Here is a 25,487-nt window from a genome sequence, read left to right on the forward strand (position 1 = left end):
CCTGATAGACTAGTGCAGGGGTCTTCAAACTTGGCCACTTTAAGACTTGTGGACTTCAATTCCCAGAATTCCTCAGGGCTGGCTGAGGAATTCTGGGAGTTGAAGTCCACAAGTGGCCACGTTTGAAGACCCCTGCACTAGCGGAACAGTCTTTGAGCCTGTTAAATGAGTTGTATGAATAAGGCCTCGACCGGTGACCACAAAATTCGGCGGATCACTGAATTACTGCAGTCGTTAAGTGAATCACAGAGTCATTAAGCTAGTCCAACTTCCCCCATGGACTTTGCTTGAAGGAAGCCGGCATGGAAAGTTGCAAATAGCGATCGCCTGTCCCCTGGGATGCTATAACTCTCGTAAATACATGCGGATGGCCAGCGCCCGAATTTTGATTGCCTACTCGGGGATGCTGCAGTGAACGTGAGAACCGGTTGTAAATCACTTTTTTTTCCAGTGCTGCTCTAACTTTGAACCGTCGCTAAAGCCATGGTGGTAAGGTGAGGACTATCTGTCTGAAGAAGCACCCTATGGACAACCTCTTATTGAGCTGCTGCAGCCACCAAACTGCAGCCTGGTGTAGCCCCAAAGAGCTGAACAACTCCTTCGTCCTGTTTGCCCGCCTCTGGAATTCCTAGAGATGCTCAAAATCAAACTTACAGCCGGTCTGATTGGGGAAAAGGTCTGAGGCATCGTGAGAAGTGACCGAAGGGGTCAGGTCATCGGCCGAAGACTGTGTCTCTTCCTCTTCTTCTCCAGAAAGCAGATCCTTTGCTATCTGCTCCTTCATTCAACAATAAGAAAAAAGAGGACATTAAAAAAAAAAGAAAAGAAAAAGACAAGATTAAGTAGAGTCAAAGATTGGGTTATCTAACTCAGGGCTTTTCAACCAGTGGTATGGGTACCACCTGTGGTACATTGGCACCTGGCAGGTGGTACACGAGCATCCTAGAAAAGGGGTAGCAGGGGAGGGGAATGAGCTGAACCGGTGGCAGCAACGCACAAGTCTGAGCGAGAGATGGTTGGAGCTGCAGGGCTGTCAGGGCTCAGCGGAAGTGCCAGGATCAGCACTTCTTCTGGGCTATCAGGGCTCAGCGGAAGCGCCAGGCTCCAGCTGGAGCTCGGCGCTGATCCTGGTGCTTCTGCTGAGCCCTGAAGAAGCACCAATCAGCTGGAAAGCAGCACTGATCCTGGTGCTTCTGCTGAGCCCAGAAGAAGCACCGATCAGCAGGAATGTTGCAGCATCTCCAGGGTCTTGTGATTTACATTCAGATGCTTGGTAACTGATTCATATTTATGATGGTCACAGTGTCCCAGGGTCATGTGAAGTGACAAAAACCTGCTGCAACCACCCAGCAGACGGGGGGAATAAAAACCAAACACCCCCCACCCCACTCCCGCTGCCAATCCTCAACAGAAATGCTCACAACAATGAAAACCTCGGACAGGAGGAAGAGTGCCGCTGGGTGGGCAGGCAGGTGTCTTGCTTCGCTGTGGCTTGGGGGGCACTTTTTCCAGTGCCATTGTAACTTCGAACAGTCACTAAGCAAACTGTTGTAAGTCGAGGACTACTTGTATCACTTTTTTCCTTTTTGGTCATCAAGTTTTTGACATCTTGCTAGGCGACTGGTGGTACTTGGATATTGCCATATCCCAAAAGTGGTACAATGGGTGAAAAGGTTGAAAAGCCCTGATCTAGAGCAGCCTCTATTTCACATAATCAGGCTTAATGAGGGCTGTCAACAATTCTCTTTTCCCATCTATGCCAGTTTATGAATCCCATTTCTCGTATTCAACCTTCTGAAATTTGAAGTTTAAAGGGCAGCGATTTTTGAGGGAACAAACAGACTGTTTGGGCTGCTCTCTGATCAATTGAAAGTAAGCTTTATTGCAGTTGACCAGGGAGCTTTATTAACAGTGTTTGTCAATGCTGGCTGGGGAATTCTGGGAGTTGAAGTCCACACAGCTTCAAGGTGCTCAGGCTGAAAAACACTGGTGTAGAAAGAAACCCCTACAAGTCTGGCCACAGAGAGATGAGGCTAAGAAAAGGAGCTATGATAAATGTCTAATTCAGTGGTTCTCAACCTTTTTAATGCCGCGACCCCCAACTGGTCGTAAGTCGAGGACTACTCAACCGGTCGTAAGTCGAGGACTACTCAACTGGTGCAGCACCGTTTGCAGAATGGGACTTTTGGCGGGCTCAGCAGGGCAGAGACAGCCTGGACAATTCCGATTGGCTTTTGAAAGCCAATAGAATTAGACTCTATTCAAGAGAGTCTATTCTATTGGCTTTCAAAAGCCAACAGAATAAAAGGGAGTAGCACAGCTAAGGAAAAGGGGGCAAAAATGGCCGACTGCGTTGTTTGGCGACCCCCGTAAAATGGTCGTTTGACCCCAAATGGGGTCCCGACCCACAGGTTGAGAACCGCTGGTCTAATTGCAAGACGAACAATTACATTCCTGATTAAGAACAAAGGGCACATTAATCCAATCATCAGAATCCAGTGATCAAACAAGTTTCCAGGTGAATCTATTCCAGAATGAATATGAAAAACTGTATATTGTGCAGCTCTTGGCGCTCTGTGTTTGGCTGTTTTCTCGCAGACATGCCATGACCCAACGAGGTAACAACTTCAGTGCTAGGTTTGCTCTCTGCTTATACACAAGTGCTTTGTACTGTCAGTGTTGGTAGAAGAGTTTTTGACAGTTCCCTGATTAGGCTGTTGTTTACTGTTTGATTGCTGGTCTGATTGAATAGTGGCAAGCCACTGTATATAAACAGAGAGCAAATCCCAAACTCCCTTCTGGTAATGATGATGTTACCCAGATGGGTAATGAAAGGTCTGCAAGAAAACAACCAATCTCAGAGGGCACCAAGTACCCCACAGTACAATCTTGAACAAATATTCTCTTATATTATTGGATTATTATTATTATTATTATTAATAATAATAAAAAAATTGAAAGAGACCTTGGAGGTCATCTAGTCCAACCCCCTGCTCAGGCAGGAAATCCTATATCATGGGTCTTCAAACTTGGCCCTTTTATGACTTGTGGACTTCAACTCCCAGAATTCCTCAGCCAGCGTGCCTGGCTGAGGAATTCTGGGAGTTGAAGTCCACAAGTCATAAAAAGGCCAAGTTTGAAGACTCCTGCCCTATACCATTTCAGACAAATGGCTGTCCAGTCTCTTCTTAAAAACTTCCAGTATTGGAGCATTTACAGCTTCTGGAGGCAGGTTGTTCCACTGATTAATTGTTCTCACTGTCAGGAAGTTTATCCTTAGTTCTAGGTTGCTTCTCTCCTTGGTCAATTTCCATCCATTGCTTCTTGTCTTGTCTTCAGGCACTTTGGAGAATAGGTTGACTCCTTGTTCTTTGGGGCAGCCCCTGAGATATTGGAACACTGCTATCATGTCACCCCTCGTCCTTTTCTTCATTAAACTAGATATACCCAATTCCTGCAACCGTTCTTCATACGTTTTAGCCTCCAGCCCCCTGATCATCTTTGTTGCTCTTCTCTGTACTCTTTCTAGAGTCTCAACATCTTTTTTTTACGTCGTGGTGACCACGACGATTATTTGATTACCATTCAGCAGATACAGCTCCCTGCACCTAAAAACACGTCAAGGAGTCCAGCTTTGAGAAATTTGCCTCTCTGAATTTCCTGTGTGTAGGAAGAAACCATACATTTGGTGATGGAGGATTGAACCAAACAATTCTGCTGACCGAACAAGTGTAGTAAAATCAGGCAGAACTGGTGCCCTTTGGCTCTCCTCAAATAATGCCCTCTGAAGGCATACCTTGGTGGTGGTGGCACGTGCTTCTGGAATGATATTTCCCCAGAGATCTTTATAGCTTCCACTTTAATGTCTTTAAAAACCTGACCTTTCTCTCAATCCTTGGAGTAGGGTTGTTGTTGTTGTTGTTGTTAAATGCGAAGTCGTGTCCGACCCATCGCGACCCCATGGACAACGTTCCTCCAGGTCTTCCTGTCCTCTACCATCTTCTGGAGTCCATTTAGGTTCACACCTACTGCTTCAGTGACTCCATCCAGCCATCTCATTCTCTGTCGTCCCCCTTCTATTGCCCTCAATCTTTCCCAGCATTATTAGGCCTTCTAAAGAGCAGTCGGGGTTGATCTCCTCTAGGACTGACCGGTTTGAACGCCTTGCAGTCCAAGGGACTCGCAGGAGTCTTCTCCAGCACCATAGTTCAAAGGCCTCAATTCTTTGGCGCTCAGCCTTTCTTATGGTCCAACTTTCACAGCCATACATTGCAACTGGGAAAACCATGGCCTGGACTATACGCACTTTTGTTGGCAGGGTGATGTCTCTGCTTTTTAGAATGCTGTCTAGATTTGCCATAGCTTTCCTCCCCAGGAGCAAGCGTCTTTTAATTTCTTGGCTGCAGTCCCCATCTGAGGTGATCTTGGAGCCCAGAAAAATAAAATCTGTCACTACCTCCATTTCTTCCCCATCTATTTGCCAGGAATTGAGAGGGCCGGATGCCATGATTTTGGTTTTCTTAATGTTGAGTTTCAAGCCAACTTTTGCACTCTCCTTCTTCACCCGCATCAAGAGGCTCTTTAGTTCCTCTTCACTTTCTGCCATTAGAGTGGTATCATCTGCATATCTTAGGTTGTTGATATTTCTCCCGGCAATCTTAATTCCAACTTTTGATTCATCTAGGGTGGTAGTGGATCTTAATTATTCCTTTGTTATTAAATATAGTGTGTGGTCATTTGGGTACAGAGATTCTCCCTTGCAATATTTTTTTTTCTTTTTTTGTGCAAGCCACCCAGACTTATGCTGAACTTGCCCAGCCTCTAAATCAGTGTTTCTCGATCTTAGTAATTTTTAAGATGCATGTACTTCAACTCCCAGAATTCCTCAGCCAGCCATGGTTGGGGTATTAAAAGTCTGCACACCTTAAAGTTGCCAAGATTGGGAAACGCTGCTCTAATTCCAGTACGTAATAATAAATCTGAACCTAGTACATAATAAATAACTGACTACAAACAACAGCATGACAAAGAAGCAACAATGGTGCATGGAAGATCTGCAAGAAATACTAGTTGCCTGCAAGCAAGAACTCGTGGGACCGTAAAATAGAGAAAATAATAGAAAAATGAAAAAGCTAAAAGTGCTTTGGGACATTAGGATTCAACTGTTAGGCACCTGCTGCATAACACCCCAGGGGTAGGCAACCTTGGCTCTTTTATGACTCGTGGACTTCAACTCCCAGAATTCCTCAGCCAGCCATGCTGAGGGGAAAGGGAGAGGTTTCCAAGCTGAGCCATGCCGGCTTAGGAATTCTGGGAATAAAAGAGCCAAGGTTGCCTACCCCTATCCTAGGATGAAAATTAACAGCAGGGGTCTTCAAACTTGCCCCTTTTATGACTCGTGCACTTCAACTCCCAGAATTCCTAAGCCAGCCATGCTGAGGGGAAAGGGAGAGGTTTCCAAGCTGAGCCATGCTGGCTCAGGAATTCTGGGAGTTGAAGTCCACGAGTCATAAAAGAGCCAAGGTTGCCTACCCCTGCCCCAGACTTATCAACTGTCAATAAGAAAGACAAAAAAGTCTGTATAGTAGACGTGGCAGTATTGGGAGACAGCAGAAAAGAAGAGAAAACCTGGAGAAGATCACAAAATACAAAGACTTGGCAAACAGAAATAGAGTGACTGTGGCAAAAGGAAGCAAAGGCAGGGCCAACAGTCATAGGTTCTTTGGATGCAATCCCAAAATATCTGGAGCACCACTTGAAAACCATCGGCACAAATTCCCCATCAGTCAATTGCACAAGGCAGCTTGATGTAGAACAGATGACATCCTGCAACCAGACCTTTAAGACCATCAAACACCCACATCTGCCTATCCCAGGTCCTTGCAGAGGACTCAATAGATGCGTAAAAAATGCCAAATCCTGTTTGAACATCTGGCTGACTGTGCGATGAACCAGAAGAATAATAATGATAAAGTAGAGGCTTTTTTTTTTGTTGATTCGGCAAGTTATTCAAAACTGCTAAGGAATATGTAAGAATAGAATAGAATAGAGCTGGAAGGGACCTTGGAGGTCTTCTAGTCCAGCCCCCTCCTCAAGCAGGAGAACCTATAACATCTCAGACAGGTGAATATCCAGTCTCTTCTTGAAAACTTCCAGCGATGGAGCACCCACGATTTCTGGTGGAAAGCTGTTCCACTGGTTGATTGTCCTCACTGTCAGGAAGTTTCTCCTTAATTCCAGTTTACTTCTCTCCTTGGCCAGTTTCCAACCATTGTTTCTTGTCCTGCCCTCTGGTGCTCTGGTGAACAACCTGGCCCCCTCTGCCTTGTGGCAACCCCCCAGATGCTGGAACACGGCTATCATGTCTCCCCTATTTCTTCTTTTCTTTAGACTAGCCAAACCCAAGCCCTGCAGCCGTTCTTCATATGTTTTAGCCTCACCTACAAAAAGTAGAGACTCCTCTCCACAACTGGGAGCACAGGCTTCCGAGTGCAGCACATCCCAGTTTTTTTCTTGGCATCTCCGGGGAGAAAGTATCAGCTAGCAAACCGCGCACAAGGTCTTCTCGTTATGAAATAACTGAAAAAAAAATCAGCTTGTCCTTTGCTTTTATGAAGAGTGATAGACTCAAGGAGGTCAAAAGACAGACAAGATGACCCTGGAAGTTCATAACATTCGGTGAGGGGTTGGTGGGTGGGACTAACATGCTAGCCTAAGCTAAACTGACTTTAAAATAGTTGGCAGTTCAGTGTATTGTGGGAAGCAGCTATGAGGTTAAGCCATCTATGGTTGATGACTTTGGGCGCTGCGTGTCACGTCACCACAGCAATTGTGTTCAGTTAATGTACGTTTAGGATAGCTGTAAAGGAAAAGGGAATCAGTTTGGTCTAGTGGTTAAGGCACTAGGAGAGAAACCAGGAGATGGTGAGTTCTAGTCCCACCTTAGCCATGAAAGTCAGCTGGGTGACTTTGTGTCAATCACCAGGAGATGGTGAGTTCTAGACCTACCTTAGCCATGAAAGCTGACTGGGTGACTTTGGGCCAATTATCAGGAGACAGTGAGTTCTAGTCCCACCTTAGCCATAAAAGACAGCTGGGTGACTGTGGGTCAATTTCCAGGAGATGGTGAGTTCTAGACCTACCTTAGCCATGAAAGCTGACTGGGTGACTTTGGGCCAATTATCAGGAGATGGTGAGTTCTAGTCCCACCTTAGCCATGAAAGCTAGTTGGATGACTTTGGATCAATCACCAGAAGATGTTCTAGTCTTACCTTAGCCATGAAAGCCAGCTGGGTGACTTTGGGTCAATCGCCAGGAGATGGTGAGTTCTAGACCTACCTTAGCCATGAAAGCTGACTGGGTGACTTTGGGTCAATCACCAGGAGATGGTGAGTTCTAGACCTACCTTAGCCATGAAAGCTGACTGGGTGACTTCTGGCCAATTATCAGGAGACGGTGATTTCTAGTCCCACCTTAGCCATGAAAGCCAGCTGGGTGACTGTGGGCCAGTCGCCCTCTCTCAAGCCAACTTGCTACACAGGGTTGTTGTGGGGGGAGGAAAGGGAATAGGAGGAGGAAAGTCTGGTGGATAGGTCTGCCATTTTGAGTTATTTGTAAAAATAATAAAACGGGATAGAAATGAAAATAGAAAATAAAAACCCAGGAGCATCGAATCCTTACACAGATACATCTCAACCTGGGCAAGGCAGTTTGGATCACCCCCTACCTTATCCAGGGTCATGTCTGGGAGGTTGGGCGTAGTAGCATCATTGCTCTCGCTCTCCTGCTCAGAGATGGCATCCGAAGCCTCATAGCCGTACAGGGCCAGCAGCTCTTCAAAGGGCATCTCACTATTCTGAGCAACAAGACAGAGAAACACTGATTCAGTCCTGGCAACTGGGAACTTGCAAATGAGCAACACAATTATAGGAGCATACAGGTAATCCTTGAGGCTAAAGAAGCTTCTTGGACGAAAAGCGAAACGTCTTCAAAAACAAAAAACAAGAAAGTCCACTTGCCTTGCTTTTGAAAAAGCATAACTACGACCTAGATCAGGGATAGGCAACCGTGGCTCTTTTGTGACACGTGGACTTCAACTCCCAGAATTCCTGAGCCAGCATGACTCACTTTGGAAACCTCTCCATTTCCCCTCAGCATGGCTGACTCAGGAATTCTGGGAGTTGAAGTCCACAAGTCATGAAAGAGCCAAGGTTGCCTGTCTTCACAGACATTCAGGTAATCCTCGACTTACAACTATTGTTTAGTTCCAAGTTACAATGGCACTCACGACCCTTTTTCACACTTACGGCCACTGCAGTATCCCCATGATCACGTGACCAAAATTCAGAACTCATAAGATAAGATGACCTTTATTGTCATTTTTTTTACTGCGGACACACTGGCACACATTAAAAATGAATTTTTGTTGCCTGCTCTCAAACATGTACACATATGTAACACATATATAAACAGGCTATAGACCTGGAGATGAAGGGAAATATGACTATTATATTCAAATGTTGGAAAATGATGATGATGATGATGATGGTGATGATAATAATAATAATGATGGATCAATTGGCCTAATAATTAGGGTCTAGATTTATAAGGGAAATGGAAATTAAATATTAGGAATCAGCCTTGAATTATCCCTTAGCCCAGAAAATATTGATGATGGAGTTGAGACAATAAAGGTTACTCTATTAGTAAGCTTTGATGTATTAGGATGAGAATTAGAAAATGTTTATGAAATAAAATAAGAATACATTTAAGTAAGTAATATGTGTATTTTAGATATGATAACTTTTGTGTAGTGAAATAAAGGAAATTTGGGTTTACCAGAAATTTGAATACTATGGATGTTAAAGGTTAAAATTGGAATACTGTAATTAGAAATTAAGAATTAGGTAAAATTCAAAAACAGGATATGGATATGTATAAGCAAAAAATAGATTGACAAATGTTTTAATTGAGCTTGCTATGGTTAGAAACTTACTAGTTTAACTATGTTATATCAAATGTTAATGGGAAATAGAGAAGGAATTTTTGATAATGTAACCTGAGATATGTACTAAAAATGCTGTTACTGAACTATTGATTACCCAGTCACCACATTGCTTTCTAAATATTTGGATGCTAAATTGGAAAACTAATAAAATTTGTTATAAAAAAAAATAATGAATTTCTGTTGCCTGCTCTCAAAAGTGTACACATATGTAACACATATATAAACAGGCTATATACAACATATGTATATACCTACACCCTTACATATAAACAACATATAAATATTAATCACTGTCCATCTTGAATACTGGCAAGTATTTAGGACGGTTGCCATGTCCCGGGGATCAAGTGATCCCCTTTTGTGACCTTCTGTCAAGCAAAGTCACTTAACAAGTGTGCTACTAACTTAACTGCAGGGATCCACTTAGCAACAGTGGCAAAAAAGGTTGTAAAATGGGGCAAAATTAGATTAGATAGATTAAATTAACCTTTATTGTCATTTTTCCCCCCTGTGGGCACAATGGCACACATTAAGAATGAAATTTAGTTGCTTCCTCTCGAAGTGTGCACACACATAACACACATTTAAAACATACTGTATACAACATACGTATAGACCTACACTCTTACATATAAGCAACATATAAATACTAATTACTGTCCATCTTGAATACATAACGGAAGGAAGAAGCTTTAGAGCAGTGTTTCTCAACCTTGACAATTTTAAGGCATGTGGAATTCTGGGAGTTGAAGTCCACATGCCTTAAAATTGTCAAGGTTGAGAAACACTGCTTTAGAGTTTACAAGGTTAATACTGTATGGAACAAAACTGGGACTGAAACTGGACGTTCTGTTTCGGATACCACAGAGCCCCCTCCCAGAAAGTAACAAGGAAAAGAGATCGTGAAGAGGATGTGTCGTGTGCCAGGCAATCTTGTGGACCCTCCTCAAGCAGCGTTTATGTGCTATGTCCTGGATGGGAGGGAGGGAACTGCCAATGATCTTTTCTGCTGTCCTCACCACTCTCTGCACCGCCTTCCTGTCTGAAGCAGTGATGCTTCCAAACCAGACAGTGATGCTGTATGACAGGATCGTCCCTCTGTGGAAAGTGGTCAGGACAGGGGAAGGAAGATGTACTTTTCTTATGCGACGTAGGAAATGCAGGCGCTGCTGTGCCTGCTTCACCAGTGTCTCACTGTTGAGCGACCAAGCCAGCCTACTTGTTAACTACACACCCAGGAATTTGATGCTGGTAACCATCCTCACAGGCGAATCATTAATGCACAGAGGAGTGTGGCTGTGCCTGCCTTTTCTGAAACCAACAATGATTTCTTTGGTTTTTCCAGTATTTAAAACTAGGCTGTTTTCCTTACATTAAAATTCATTTAAGAATTGTCTTGCTTAGCAACAAAAATCCTGGGCTCGACTGTGCTAAAAAAGATTTAGAAGTCAATGCTTTCTTTTGTTCTTTTTTTCCCTTCCTACCCCACATCTTCTCTTCTTCCCTTTTTCCTTCCCCTAGTTCTCCATTACTTTTTATTTTCCTTTGTATTTTATATTTTGGTAAACTGGTAAAATTTGTAAAACGAAAAAGATCATCACGACTTACGGCTTTAATTGCCAAGCTCAGTTATGGTCAGTTAGTCCAGGGCTTGTCAACTGGTGGTACACGTATCACTTGTGGTACATTAACGAGTGGCAGGTGGTACGCAGCCCTGCCTAGCCAAGTGTAGTGGGGGAGGGAAAGAGCCAGCGAAGGCAAGGGCTTATTGTGAGAGAGTCCTCTGGAGCTGCAGAGTGGCTGGGGCGAGGCAAAGGCCCCAGGCTCACTTCTGCCTCACCCTCCCTCATGAGAAAGGAGGAGGGGGCGGAGACAGGAGAGGCTATAAAAGGAGGCAATTTGAGGGGGGAGAGAGAAAAAGCAGCAGTCTTGGGAGGAGGAGAGTCAGCTCTAGCTGCACCAAAGGGAAAGAAGGAGGAGGGTGGGGGGAGAGGTGAGGAGATCAAGCAGGCCAGCCATGAGCTGATCTACAACTTCTGTGGCAGCCACCTGTGCTGGCAGCAGCAAACAGGCAAGAAATGCAGTGGGGGAGGGGTCACCCTCCAAGAGGAATGAAAAAAAGGCAGCAATGGCTGGAGGTGAGCCACGGAGGAGGGAAGGAGATGGAGAGTGGAAGGATTCTTATGTGCTTTTGTGACGTTGAAGTTCTGCGATTTGTGCAATGTGGGCTTTGTGTTCTTAAGGAGTGTTTGGCAATTTCTATTTGGCTGATGGCTGGTGTTAGCTTCTATTGTTCTCTTATGGTTAACTGTAAGTTTTGCTGCAAGGGGTTTTGAACTATTTTTCTTCTGAATGGATTTTGCCTGTGGCATTCCTTTACTTATGAATGGAGCCATTTGGGGAGGCTGCCTTAGCTGGCAGCCAGTACTACATTTTTTTTCTTCCTTAAGTGCGCTCTTTAACTTTCCTTTCTAGCCAATAGCTAATTCTTAAAGGGGAATGTGCCTTTTAAAGCTAGCTCACTCAGCAGTTTGTCTTTTCTGTCTCTGGAGGTCTTTCCTTGCTTGATGAATATATGGGAAAGAGAAAATATGGGGGAGGGGGTGTTTCAAATTCTTCCTTCAGAAGGAGGTGGGCATAAGAAAGAGGGAGGCAGGAAAGGAGGGAGGGAGGGAAGTCCCGCCTTAGCACTTGGCCACCAGCAGCCCTGCCATTGACTTTGCTTGTCAAAAGGTTGCAGAAGGGGATCACATGACCCTGGGACACTGTGACCATCATAAATATGAATCAGTTGCCAAGCATCCAAATATAAATCACATGACCTTGGGCATGTTGCAATGGTCATAAGTGTGAAAAATGGTCATAAGTCATTTCAGTGCAATTGCAACTTTGAACAGGGTTTTTTTTGGGTCATCAAGTTTTTGACACCTTGCTAGGTGATACTCAAATATTGCCATATCCTAAAAGTGGTACAATCGGTGAAAAGGTCGAAAAGCTCTGAGTTAGTCTATCGGTCTAAGTCAGTCAGGCTACCTGCATAAGAACATATAAAATTTTCCAGATGCTCAAAAACCTAAGTTGGGTAAGCAGAGAAGACGCAAGGACAGGTCTCCAGGCTCCTTACCTGGGAGGCATTGAAACTCTTTTCTATCTCTTCCAAAGGCTTCGCTTTCTCCTCGGCGTGATCTGGTTCCTCGTCGGCCTCCTCCGTCTTCTCCTGTACTCCGTAGTTCTGGGACAGGATCTCAGCCAGGTTGAATCGGTGGTCAGCTGAGCCCATAGACACCACTGCGTGGATTTTAGGGGTGGGCGAGGAGAAAAAAAAATACTGTTAGCCACTTTGGAACTGAATTTTATTTATTTGTAAAATTTATAGGTCACCCATCTTACCTCAAGGTATAAACCTGAAACAACAACAACAACAATAATAATAATAGAGTTGGAAGGGACCTTGGAGGTCATCTAATTCAACCCCCTGCTCAGGCACGAAACCCTATTATCAGTGGTGGCAAATCTATGGCACGGGTGCCAGAGGCGGCACTCGGAGCCCTCTCTGTGGGCACACGTGCCGTTGCCCCAGCCTTGCCTCCGCCCGCGACCCCCTCACCAGCAGCCTCCCTGGAGGAGAGTCGCCCCTGAGCGTGGCCCACGTGGAACAGCGCAGCCAAGGACATGGCAGCCAGGCAGCGTAGACAAGACTCTGCTCTCACGCCCCAACGCGCAGTTGATGCTGCGAGGCGCAGGCAGAGGGCGTGGCCACCGTGGCACTGCTGGGCAATCTGCAGCGGGCCCTGGAAGTGGTGAGTGGCCCTGCAGGCAGGCAGAGTGGGGTAGGGCAGGGGCGGGGCCAGTTTTTGGCCAGTCGGTCTCTAGAAGGTTCGCCATCACTGCCCTATACAAATGGCTGTCCAGTTTCTTCTTAAAAACTTCCAGTGTTGGAGCATTCACAGCTTGTTCCACTGATTAATTGTTCTCACTGTCAGGAAATTTCTCCTTAGTTCTAGGTTGCTTCTCTCCTTGGTTAGTTTCCATCCGTTGCTTCTTCTCCTGCCTTCTGGTTCTTTGGAGGATAGCTTGACTCCCGCTTCTTTGTGGCAGCCCCTGGGATGCTGGAAGACTTATGACTGGTCCTCACTCTTATGACCACTTCAGCATCCCAACAGTCGCATGATTGCCGTTTGCAACCTTCCCAGCTAGCTTCCAATGAGCAAAGTCAGTGAGGGGAAGCCAGATTCGCTTAACGGCCATATAATTCACTTAACAACTGCACTGATCTGCTTAAAAACTGTGGCAAAAGGGTCATAAAACTGGCCATGACTCGCTTAGCAAACACAATGGTCAGCAATTGAAATTCTGGCCCCAACTGCAGTCATTAAATTGAGGACTACCTAGTAATGTGTTACTTCTGGTGGAGATAAAAGCTGCTCTCTCTGGTTGGGCAGCTGTAAAGTAGATCAGCCCACATTTACAGTTAGCTCTAATGCAGGGGTCTCCAAACTTGGCCCTTTTATGACGTGGACTTCAACTCCTACAATTCCTCAGCCAGGCATGCCTGGCTGAGGAATTCTGGGAATTGAAGTCCACCAGTCATAAAAAGAGCCAAGTTTGAAGATCCCCTGCTCTAAAGATACAAACCAGTAGTTCCACTGGATGTAGAGTTGGTCTACAGCAGGGGTGGGGAACCTTGGCTCTTTTATGACTTGTGGACTTCAACTCCCAGAATTCCTGAGCCAGAATGGCTCAGCTTGGAAACCTCTCCCTTTCCCCTCAGCATGGCTGGCTCAGGAATTCTGGGAGTTGAAGTCCACAAATCATAAAAGAGCCACCCCTGGTCTATAGTGTTTTGGTATTTTGGGGTGGATGCGCAGCTAGTTGGTTGCAGAGATGGAGAACCAAAGCAGTATGAGGAGGAATATTAACGAACAACCATAATTTAAAATGAATGAAGAACAATAATTTTAAAAAAGAACAGTCTTAAGACTGGAAGTTCCTCTTACCTGCCGTGGTATGAAGACTGGATCGCCCAGAACATAGATTATGTGCAGGATAAGACACAATCCTTGGGCTTTGCCTCCCGATCGAGGCCTTCAAAGGAAAAAGAAAATGAGTTATTTCACAATTTATTATTTATATGACATAGATTTCATATTTTGTCTTCCTGTAAAAAAAAATCACATTGCTTTCTTATGCTGTTCTAAATTCCTCAGTTAGTAATAGTAATAAAGTTGGAAGGGACCGTGGAGGTCATCTAGTCCAACCCCCTGCTCAGGCAGGAAACCCTACACCATTTCGGACAAATGACTGTCCAGTCTCTTCTTAAAAACTTCCAGTGTTGGAGCACCCACAGCTTCTGGAGGCAGGTTGTTCCACTGATTAACTGTTCTCACTGTCAGGAAGTTTCTCCTTAGTTCTAGGTTGCTTCTCTCCTTGATTAGTTTCCACCCATTGCTTCTTGTCCTGCTTCAGGTGCTTTGGAGAATAGCCTGACTCCCCCTTCTTTGGGGCAGCCCCTGAGATATTGGAACACTGCTATCATGTCCCCCCTCGTCCTTCTCTTCGTTAAACTAGACATACCCAATTCCAGCAACCGTTCCTGATATGTTTTAGCCTCCAGTCCCCTAATCATCTTTGTTTCTCTTCTCTGTACTCTTTCTAGAGTCTCAACATCTTTTTTACATCGTGGACTAGTTGTGCTAGTCTTCATCTTCAGGATCAGGTAAAGGAATAGAATAGAATAGAATAGAATAGTTGGAAGGGACCTTGGAGGTCTTCTAGTCCAACCCCCTGCTCAGGCAGGAGAAGCTATACTGTCTCAAACAGTTGATTTGTCCTGCTTTAAAAAGCCTTAGTAAGACCACACTTGGAATAGTGCATCTGGTTTTGGTGACCACAATATGAAAAAGATGTAGAGACTCTGGAAAGAGTGCAGAGAAGAGCAACAAAGATGATCAGGGGCCTGGAGACTGAAACATACAAGGAACGGTTGCTAGAATTGGGTATGTCTAGTTTGATGAAGAGAAGGATGAGGGGGGACATGATAGCAGTGTTCCAATATCTCAGGGGCTGCCCCAAAGAAGAGGGAGTCAAGCTATTCTCCAAAGCGCCCGAAGGCAGGACAAGAAGCAATGGGTGGATACTAACCAAGGGGAGAAGCAACCTGGAATTAAGGAGAAACTTCCTAGCAGTGAGGATAATTAACCAGTGGAACAGCTTGCCACCAGAAATTGTGGGTGCTCCATCACTGAAGATTTTTAAGAAGACACTGGGGAAAAATGTCAATGGGGAAGCCAGATTCATTTAACAACTGTGTTACTAATTTAACAACTGCAGTGATTCGCTTAACAACTGTGGCACGAAAGGTTGTAAAATGAAGCAAAAGTCACTTAACAACTGTATCAGTTAGCAACAGAAATTTTGGGCTTGATTGTGACCGTAAGTCAAGGACTAACTGGACCAGCATTTTGATTGTCAAAGGAGATTGAGAATCTTTCCCTCTAGTCCAGGGGTCTTCGAACTTGGCCCTTTTATGGCTTGTGGATTTCAACTTCCAGAATTCTTCAGCCAGCGTGCCTGGCTGAGGAATTCTGGGAGTTGAAGTCCACAAGTCATAAAAGGGCCAAGTTGGAAGACCACTGCTCTAATCATTGTTCGAAATCTCACATTTCCCACTAGAACAGTGTTTCCCAAACTTGACAATTTTAAGGCATGTGGACTTCAATTCCCAGAATTCCACAGCCAGCGTTGCTGGCTGTGGAATTCTGGGAGTTGAAGTCCTCATGCCTTAAAATTGTCAAGTTTGGGAAACACTGCACTAGAACTTTGGGCATTCCTATTCATCCAAACTGGAGGAATTATTCATCTTTTCTTTTAATCCACCCCTGACACATCTTCGACTTCTGTTCTGAGGCAGAGATTTTTCCCATTCCTGCTTTGTATCTGTGACATCGTAAGAAATCATAGGGAGAAAATTCCATCTCCACTCTGCAGTGTTTTTTTTAAAACTTTTAAAATCTCTGCTCATTTTGATATTTGATGATTTTGTGCCTTTCTTTTAATGATGTTTGTAAGCCTCCCAGAGATGCTTGAGAGTGAGATGGGAAGCACATACATTTAATACCTAGAGCCAAACCCATGTCTTGCTCATGTAGGATACATTTCACTAATTTGTAAAACGCCTCTCTTAATAATAATAATAATGTTGGAAGGGACCTTGGAGATCATTTAGTCCAGCTCCCTGCTCAGGCAGGAAACCCTATACCATTTCAGACAAATGGCTGTCCAGTCTCTTCTTAAAAATTTCCAGTGTTGGAGCATTCACCGCTTCTGGAGGCAGGTTGTTCCACTGGTTAATTGTTCTAACTGTCAGGAAATTTCTTCTTAGTTCTAGGTTGCTTCTCTCCTTGATGAGTTTCCATCCGTTGCTTCTTCTCCTGCCTTCAAGTGCTTTGAAGAATAGCTTGACTCCCTCTTCCTTGGGGCAGCCCCTGAGATATTGGAACGCTGCTATCATGTCACCCCTCGTCCTTATCTTCATTAAACTAGACGTGTGTTGTAATGTGCTATTCCCACTGGGCTTATTAGCAAATTGTGGATCCGTTCTCATTAGAGATTGCTTGTTGGCTTGGAGTGAATGCCAGGAATGGAGAGAACCACTTGAGGGACAATTCAAAATCCTAAATTAGTGACTTAACATACATCCACATGTACATTTTGCCTTCCAAATTCTTTTGAATGGTATTGCCCAGAAACAGAGGATTGGATGCCAATGCCTAGAAATCTTAAATAACCTTTTCAAATCGGTGCCAAAAAAGAATTTTAAAAGCTGGCTCAGTTATTGTCGCTTGTAAGAAATCCAGAGCCAGAGCACTTGAGATGAATAGAGTATCTTTATTGTCATTGTGTAACTCAAAACAAAATTAAGTGCTGTCCACGGTGCACACTACGCACAAGTAAAAACCACAAATAAGAACGTACATTATAGACACATATCCTTCACATTCTATTCACCGTTCCACTGCCCCTAATATTGCACTTCAATGTTGCAGGACTACACAGTGGCATTTAATATGGTTACAGCTCTGGGATAAAAACTTGTTTCAGCCTATCTGTCTTTGTTTTTATTATCCTGTACCGTCTGCCAGATGGTAATAGTTCAAAAAAAGAATGTCCGAGATAAGATGAATCTTTAAGAATATTTTGAGCTTTCCTAAGACAACGGGAACTGAACAGTTCGTCCGGGGGGGGGGGAGGAGAGGGCAGCCAATAATCCTCTGGGCGATGGTAATGACCCTCTGCTTTCCTATCTGCTACTGTACAGCAAGCAAACCACACACAAATGAAATAAGTTAGAATACTCTCTATGGAGCAACGATAGAAGGTCACCAGCAGTTTTTCGTTCAGTTGTTGTTTCCTGAGAAGTCTCAAGAAAGATAATTTCTGCTGGGCCTTCTTAACCAATGCTATAACATGAGCACTCCAGGTCAGGTCCTCCTTTATGGTAACACCCAGTAAAGCTGGCCACCTGCTCTACAGAGACTTCACTGATGATCAGGGGCTGAATACAGCTTTATTGCAGGCTTAACACTCTCTACAACAGTGGTTCTCAACCTTTTTAATGCCGCGACCCCCAACCGGTTGTAAGTTGAGGACTACTCAACTGGTCGTAAGTCGAGGACTACTCAACTGGTGCAGCACCGTTTGCAGAATGGGACTTTTGGCGGGCTCAGCAGGGCAGAGACAGCCTGGACAATTCCTATTGGCTTTTGAAAGCCAATAGAATTAGACTCTATTCAAGAGAGTCTATTCTATTGGCTTTCAAAAGCCAATAGAATAAAAGGGAGTAGCACAGCTAAGGAAAAGGGGGGAAAAATGGCGGACTGCGTTGTTTGGCGACCCCCGTGAAATGGTCGTTCGACCCCAAATGGGGTCCCGACCGACAGGTTGAGAACCACTGCTCTACAAGAATCTGAACTAATCACGGTCAAAGCAAATTGGCGGCAGATAAGGGTCAAGGGAATTCACATTCTGCTACACGACACCACCATGCTGGCTCAGGAATTCTGGGAGTTGAAGTCCACAAGTCATAAAAGGGCCAAGTTTGAAGATCCCTGCTGTATAGGATCAGCTGGGATTTCAGGCAGTGGTGTCGTGTAGGTCAATTCCCTTGACCCTTATCTACCGCCGATTTGCTTTGACCGTAATTAATTCAGATTCTTGTAGAGAGCGTTAGCAGGCTCTACAAGTGTTAGCATGCAATAAACCTGTATTCAGCCCCTGATCATCAGTGGAGGATTACCTGTATTAGCAAGAGACTCGACGTCTTCCAAAAAAAGATGCCTTCATCAAATCCTAAAGCAGCGGTTCTCAACCTGTGGGTCACGACCCCATTTGGGGTCGAATGACCATTTTACGGCGGTCGCCAAACCAAGCGATCCACCATTTTTTTGCTCAGGTGACGGTGCCGCGCATGCGCTCTGCGCAGGGGGGTGCCGCAGCGCATGGGTGCTGTGCATGGGGCAGCGCCACACATGCATGCCGCGCATGCGCACCGTGCATGGGGCGGTGCCACGCATGCGCACCGTGCATGGGGGTGGTGCCGCGCATGCACACCGCACAAGGGGGTGGTGTCATGCATGCACGCCGCGCATGGGGGTGCCACCACGCATGCGCGCCACACATAGGGGCGGTGGCACGCATGCGCACCGTGCATGGGGCGCTGCCACGCATGCGCGGCGCGTCCTTATGACCAGGGTCGCCGTATAAAAAGGTTGAAAACCACTGTCCTAAAGATTTGCTATTGGTGCCATGTTACTAAGAAAGACGGGGTTTCTCCTGCCAATTATGGATAATCAACAACTTATGATCACAATTGAAACCAAAATGTATGTATGGGGTCCAACTCACCACAGGACAACCGTAACAAGAAAGGTCGCAAAATGGGGCAAAATTCACTTAACCAATGTCTCACTGAGCAACAGAAATTTCGGGCTCAGTTGTGGCCGTAAGTTGAGGACTACCTGTATTCTAGGACAGAGGTCCCCAACCTTTTGGGCACCAGGGACCAGTTCCATGAAGAAAGGTTTTTCCGCGGACCGGAGGGTGCGTGGTTTTGTGTGCTGCCTGCATCTCACAGAGGGGGCTTTGCTTGTTTGTGCGGCCCGGTTGCTGGCATGCCGTGGCCCGGTACCAATCCACGGACCGGGGGGTTGGGAACCCCTGTTCTAGGAAGCTGAAAAACATTATTGGAGATGGCAATGGCAACCCGCTGTTAACAAAGGGAAAAAAATACAAAAGTATCCACAGCCTCAACAGCATCTGAACTTTACTTGTAAAGAAAATAATCAGGTAACATTGCTCTGTATATCAAAGAGGCCATAATATCAAACAAATTGATCAATCTCAAAAGGGATCAGCTACCTGAAGGCAGGACAAGAAGCAAAAGATGGAAACTAATCAAGGAGAGAAGCAACCTGGAACTAAGGAGAAACTTCCTGATAGTGAGAACAATTGGACAGCCATTTGTCCGAAATGGTATAGGGTTTCCTGCCTGAGCAGGGGGTTGGACTAGATGACCTCCAAGGTCCCTTCCAACTTTACTATTATTATTATTATTAACCAGTGGAACAACCGGCCTCTAGAAGTGGTGAATGCTCCAACACTGGACTTTTTAAGAAGAGACTGGACAGCCATTTGTCTGAAATGGTATAGGGTCTCCTGCCTGAGCAGGGGGTTGGACTAGATGACCTCCAAGGTCCCTTCCAACTTTATTACTATTATTATTATTATTATTATTATTATTATTATTGTTGTTATCATCATCATCATCATCATCACCATCATCTTCACCGGATAGGAGTGGCAGTGCCTCATAATGATTTGTTATGAGGGACATGCGATTTTAACCAAAATCTCTTTATACGGGAAAGGAAACTAGGGAAGTATCCAAGGGAGGAAATGATACAGGCATGGGTGACTTTAATTACAGGTAAGTCCTTGACTTACGACCACCACTTAGCCCCAATTTTTTTGTTGCCGAGACATTTGTTAAGTGAATTTTGCTCCATTTGAGGACATTTGCCACAGAGAAGTGAATTGCTGCTGTTGTTAAGTTAGCAACCTGGTCGTTAAATGAATCTGGCTTCCCCATTGACTTTGCTTGTCAGAAGGTCGCAAAAGGGGATTACGTGACCCCCAGGACACTGCAACCGTCATAAATATGAGTCAGTGGTCAAGCGTCTGAATTTGGATCACGTGATCATAGGGATACTGCAACGGATGGAAACTAATCAAGGAGAGAAGCAACCTAGAACTAAGGAGAAACTTCCTGACAGTTAGAACAATTAACCAGTGGAACAACCTGCCTCCAGAAGCGGTGAATGTTCCAACACTGGAAGTTTTTAAGAGGAGACTGGACAGCCATTTGTCCGAAATGGTATACGGTTTCCTGCCTGAGCAGGGGGTTGGACTAGATGACCTCCAAGGTCCCTTCCAACTTTGTTATTATTATTTGATTGATCATCGCACAGTCAGCCAGATGTTCAGACTGGATTTGGCATTTTTGTCTACCTATTGAGTCCTTACCTAGGACCTGGGATAGGCAGATGTGGATGTTTGATGGTGTTACAGATATCGTCGCAGGATGGAAGCAGTTCCTAGTAAGGCTGCCTTTTGCAATTGACTAATGGTGAAATTGTCAATGCCAATGGTGTTCAAGTGGTGCTCCAGTTGTTTTGGGATTGCACCTAAGGCATTATCATCATCATCATCATCACCATTATTTGTAAGTGTGAAAAACGGTCCTAAGTCACTTTTTCCAGTGCTATAGTAACTTCAAACGGTCACTAAACGAACTGTTGTAAGTCAAGGAGTAACTGTACATACAGGATGGGATGAATCCGCATTCCACTCACAAGACAGAACTTTTTACAGAGTTAAAGCCTTCAACCTTGACTGAGATCCGAGTGTCGCTGACCCAACTGGAAGTGGTGACACCGTGCCAACCAAATTCAATTTATGCACCACCAAATTCAATTTATGCAGGAGTGAAAAAAATTCTTTTTTCAGGCAGCCCAACCCACTCCCTTTCCCTCCTAGGCAGGAACAGAAAGTCCTTGAAAATGAAACAACTGCTTTAAAAGCAGCTGAAAAGGAAAGTTGAAGGGATCAAATCACTTCAGGATGCTTGTGGGTGGGGTGGGGTGGGGGTTCCTGAAAATCACATTCACAGACAATTTACTGCAGGTCAAGAAAGGTACTTGAGTGCAAGAGCTCTCCAAAATGATTAATTAGCATTGTCAAGGAAGCTATTAGAGAAAATGAAAAAGTTGCCAAAATGAGCAAAGAAAGAAAGAATCCATACGTGTGCTAAAAAAAAAAAAAATACAAAAATCTAAACTAATAATGGGGGGAGGGGTTTTATTTATTTATTTTGCAATCTCAAGCAATGCTTTCCTAACACTGTACAAGGACATTTACTTGAGGATAATTATCAAACATGTGGAAAGCATTTACTGAGAAAAAATTATAAAGTCTGTGCAAAGGCAATTCTTTTTATAATAATAATAATAATAACAACAACAACAACAACAACCCAAAGAAATACAACAAGGATGCAGCTTGGTTAAAAGAGGTGGATGCAAATAAAACAGAAGTTGAAATGAAAGAACTAGTAATAACAACAAAAATGGTAGAAAAAAGAGCAAGGAAAATCAAAAATTGGTCAGCACCAGGTGAAGATGAACTGCATGGGTTTTGGTTGAAACATCTAACTGTTATACACCCACTCATTGCCAAGCAGTTCAACAATATACTACAAGGAGGAGAAATTGAAAAGTGGCTAACAACTGGGAAAACCTACCTAATAATGAAAAATCCAGCAAAAGGGGCAACACCAGGTAACTACAGGCCAATTACCTGCTTACCAACAACTTTCAAATTACTAACTGGTGTGGTAGCTGATGCAGTACAACAGCATCTAGTTGAAAACAATCTCTTTCCACCTGAGCAGAAAGGAAACCGCCCCAATAGCAGAGGAACAAAAGATCAACTCCTAATAGACAAAATGATCTTGGAAAACTGCAAGAGAAGGAAGACCAACCTGAATGTGGCATGGATTGACTACAAAAAGGCATTTGACTCTCTGCCACATGATTGGATAATAAAGTGCCTAGAAATAACAGGAGTCAGTAGAAACATCAGAAAATTTGTGCAAAGATCGATGGCACAATGGAAGACACAGTTGCAGATCAATGGTGAGAGCTGGGAGAGGTTAATATCAAGAGAGGAATATTTCAAGGAGATTCATTATCACCATTACTATTTGTTATTGCACTGTTTCCTCTGTCAACAATACTGAATGACTCAGGACATGGCTATCAAACATCAAAAACATCTACCAGACTATCCCATCTCCTTTACATGGATGATCTGAAGCTGTATGGAAAAACATCATCTGAAATAGAATCGCTGCTCAACACTGTCTGTATATATAGCCAAGATATTGTAATGGAGTTTGGCTTGGACAAATGTGCCACACTTACTATCAAACAAGGAAAAATAGTGAAAACTGAAGGAATCAAGATGCCCCACGAAAATAACATTAAGAGTCTGGATGAGGAAGAGTACTACAAATACTTGGGTATCCTTCAAGCTGACAACATCAAGCACACTGAAGTCAAGAAAAAGATTAGAGGTGAATACATCAAGAGAGTGAAGAAGATCTTAAAGTCCAAACTCAATGGAGGAAATACCATAAAGGCAATCAACACCTGGGCAATCCCAGTCATTAGGTACACAGCTGGAATAGTGGACTGGACTCAAGCAGAATTAAAAGCAATGGATAGGAAGACCAGAAAAATAATGACCCAGTGACATTGACAGACTTTATCTACCAAGGCAAATAGGTGGGCGTGGAATGCTACAAGTACATCAGATGGTTGAAGAAGAAAAAATGGCTTTGGAAGAATATCTGAAGAACAATGATGAAGATGCACTGAAATTAGTATATCAGGAAGGCTTACTAACTACTGGAGAGACCAAACTGGCCTACAAGAAAGACCAAATGAAGAACAGAATAGAGGCATGGGAAGACAAAGCACTACATGGCCAATACATGAAAAAAATAGCTGGGAAAGCAGATAATAATAAAACCTGGCAATGGCTAAGAGCAGGAAAATTGAAGAAAGAGACCGAGGGACTAATTCTGGCTGCACAAGACCAAGCCTTAAGGACAAATGCATACAAAGTCAAAATTGAGAAGACAGCAACAGACAGTAAGTGCCGCCTATGCAAAGAAGCTGAAGAAACAGTGGACCACTTGGTAAGCTGTTGCAAGAAGATTGCACAGACTGATTACAAGCAGCGGCATGACAAAGTAGCAACAATGGTGCATTGGAAGATCTGCAAAAAATATCATTTGCCTGTAAGCAAAAACTGGTGGGATCATAAAATAGAGAAAGTCATAGAAAATGATAAAATTAAACTGCTCTGGGACTTCAGAATTCAAACAGACAAGCACCTGCAACGTAACACCCCAGACTTGTCTGTCAATTGTCGATAAGAAAGACAAAAAAGTCTGGATAGTGGACGTGGCAATGCCTGGAGACAGCAGAATAGACGAGAAAGAACTGGAGAAGATAACAAAATACAAAGACCTACAAATAGAAATAGAAAGATTGTGGCAAAAGCAAGCAAGGGTAGTACCAGTAGTAATAGGCTCCTTGGGTGCAATCCCAAAACAACTGGAGCACCACTTGAACACCATTGGCATTGACAAATTCGCTATTAGTCAATTGCAAAAGGCGGCCTTACTAGGAACTGCTTCCATCCTGCGACGATACCTGTAATACCATCAAACATCTACATCTGCCTATCCCAGGTCCTGGGTAAGAACTCAATAAGTAGACAAAATGCCAAATCCAGTCTGAACATCTGGCTGACTGTGCGATGATCCATAATAATAATAATTGTATCTTCCGAATGGCGAGTCCTCATGTTATTTATCTGAACTTTTGAAAAGGCTTTTGACAAAATCTCTCCAGGGGAAACTTAGGAATTAGAGGTGTATATGAATCAACAAAAACAAAAAAAGAAATATAACATTCTTGCACCGAAAGTGCTTTTCCAAAAGGCAACTGGGCTTCTTGGATGAGAAGTGAAACGTTTTCAAAGGGGAAAAAAAAAACAACCAAGAAAATCCAGCATCCCAAAAAGCACCTTTGGGATGACTGAGACTCTCCACAGACTAGAGCATTCTTGCAGTATTGTACAGCAACCTAAAACAATGAAGTATGCAGTTATGCATATTTAAAAATGATGCTTTTCAACTTGTTCATCAATTGCCTACATTGAGGGGATTGAGGCACCCAATCATGTATGAAAGTTAAAACAAGTTGATTGGATAAACACTGGAGAAAAATAGCCTAGCTTCAAACACACCTGAACAGGATCTGTGCCGACAGTAATCAGACAGGAATAGGGATATTGGGAAGGGGATGAAGAACTTAATGAAAATATCAACTAGAAATCTGCTTTTTTTTTAAAAAAAGGCCGATTGTACAAATGGCATCACTGGGAAAATGACCAATATATTACTGTAACCTACTGCATATGGGGCTGCCTTTGAAAATTACTCAGATGCTTTCACTGGTCCAAAATGCAGCAGCCTGTCTGCAAACTAGAAGTACAGGTTTAGTTGTATTACATCTAAAGTTGCTACGTGGGTTGAGAGTTCACTCTCTGATCCAATTCAACATGCTGGTAAAAAATATGTGTGAGTCAGTCTTTCTGGAACTACCTGAAGAAGCCCATGAACTGTAACCACCAACTTTAAAGCCATTATAGGATTTGATGCATGAAAAACTGCAGGAGTTTATTTCTCATCCAGATTTGACCTCTCTTATATAGGGGAGGGGGTATGCCAAAGGATCTCACTCCATGTGCCAACAAGGGACCGTCTCCGGGTATATCAATAAGTGGTCATTAAGAGGGTCAGCTTGGTGTAGTGGTAAAGGCATCAGGCTAGAAACCAGGAATCCGGGAATTCTAGTCCTGCCTTAGGTATGAAAGCCGGCTGGGTGACTCTGGGCCAATCAAAAGGAGACGGTGAGTTCTAGTGTTGCCTTAGGCATGAAATCTGGCTGGGTGAGTCTGGGCCAATCACCAGGAGACGGTGAGTTCTAGTCCTGCCTTAGACATGAAAGGTGGCTGGGTGACTCTAGGCCAGTGGTTCTCAACCTGTGGGTCAACCTTTTGGGGGTCAAACGACGCTTTCACAGGGGTCGCCTAAGGCCATCGGAAAATACATATTTCCAATGGTCTTAGGAACCGAGATAATGCTCCTCTATCTGGCTGCCACCGCCGCCCTCCTCTTCCTTCGCCGGCTCCTCCACCTCCACGGGAGCCCTTCTCCTCCAACAGCGCCTGCTCCTGCCACCGCAGCGCCATCGGGCTGGCTCAGCTGTGTGGGCGGGCGGGCCAAGCC

The 25,487-nt window shown here is 44.2% G+C and overlaps 1 protein-coding gene across 1 annotated transcript in view; it reads right to left on the reverse strand.

Annotated features, from left to right (window-relative positions):
* MIER2 (MIER family member 2) overlaps positions 1-25,487 on the reverse strand; it is a 63,847-nt gene that overhangs the window by 27,717 nt on the left and 10,643 nt on the right. The window contains exons 2-5 of the mRNA XM_039319314.1: positions 14,005-14,092; positions 12,132-12,295; positions 7,727-7,855; positions 655-778 (exon numbers count right to left, since the gene is read on the reverse strand). Coding sequence (XP_039175248.1) covers positions 655-778; positions 7,727-7,855; positions 12,132-12,295; positions 14,005-14,092 — 505 coding nt within the window. The remainder of the gene's footprint in view (positions 1-654; positions 779-7,726; positions 7,856-12,131; positions 12,296-14,004; positions 14,093-25,487) is intronic.

The sequence above is a fragment of the Crotalus tigris genome, unplaced genomic scaffold (genome assembly GCF_016545835.1).
Source record: "Crotalus tigris isolate CLP2741 ecotype Arizona unplaced genomic scaffold, ASM1654583v1 scf7180000022970.308977840:1548163, whole genome shotgun sequence".
NCBI classification, from domain to species: Eukaryota; Metazoa; Chordata; class Lepidosauria; order Squamata; family Viperidae; genus Crotalus; species Crotalus tigris.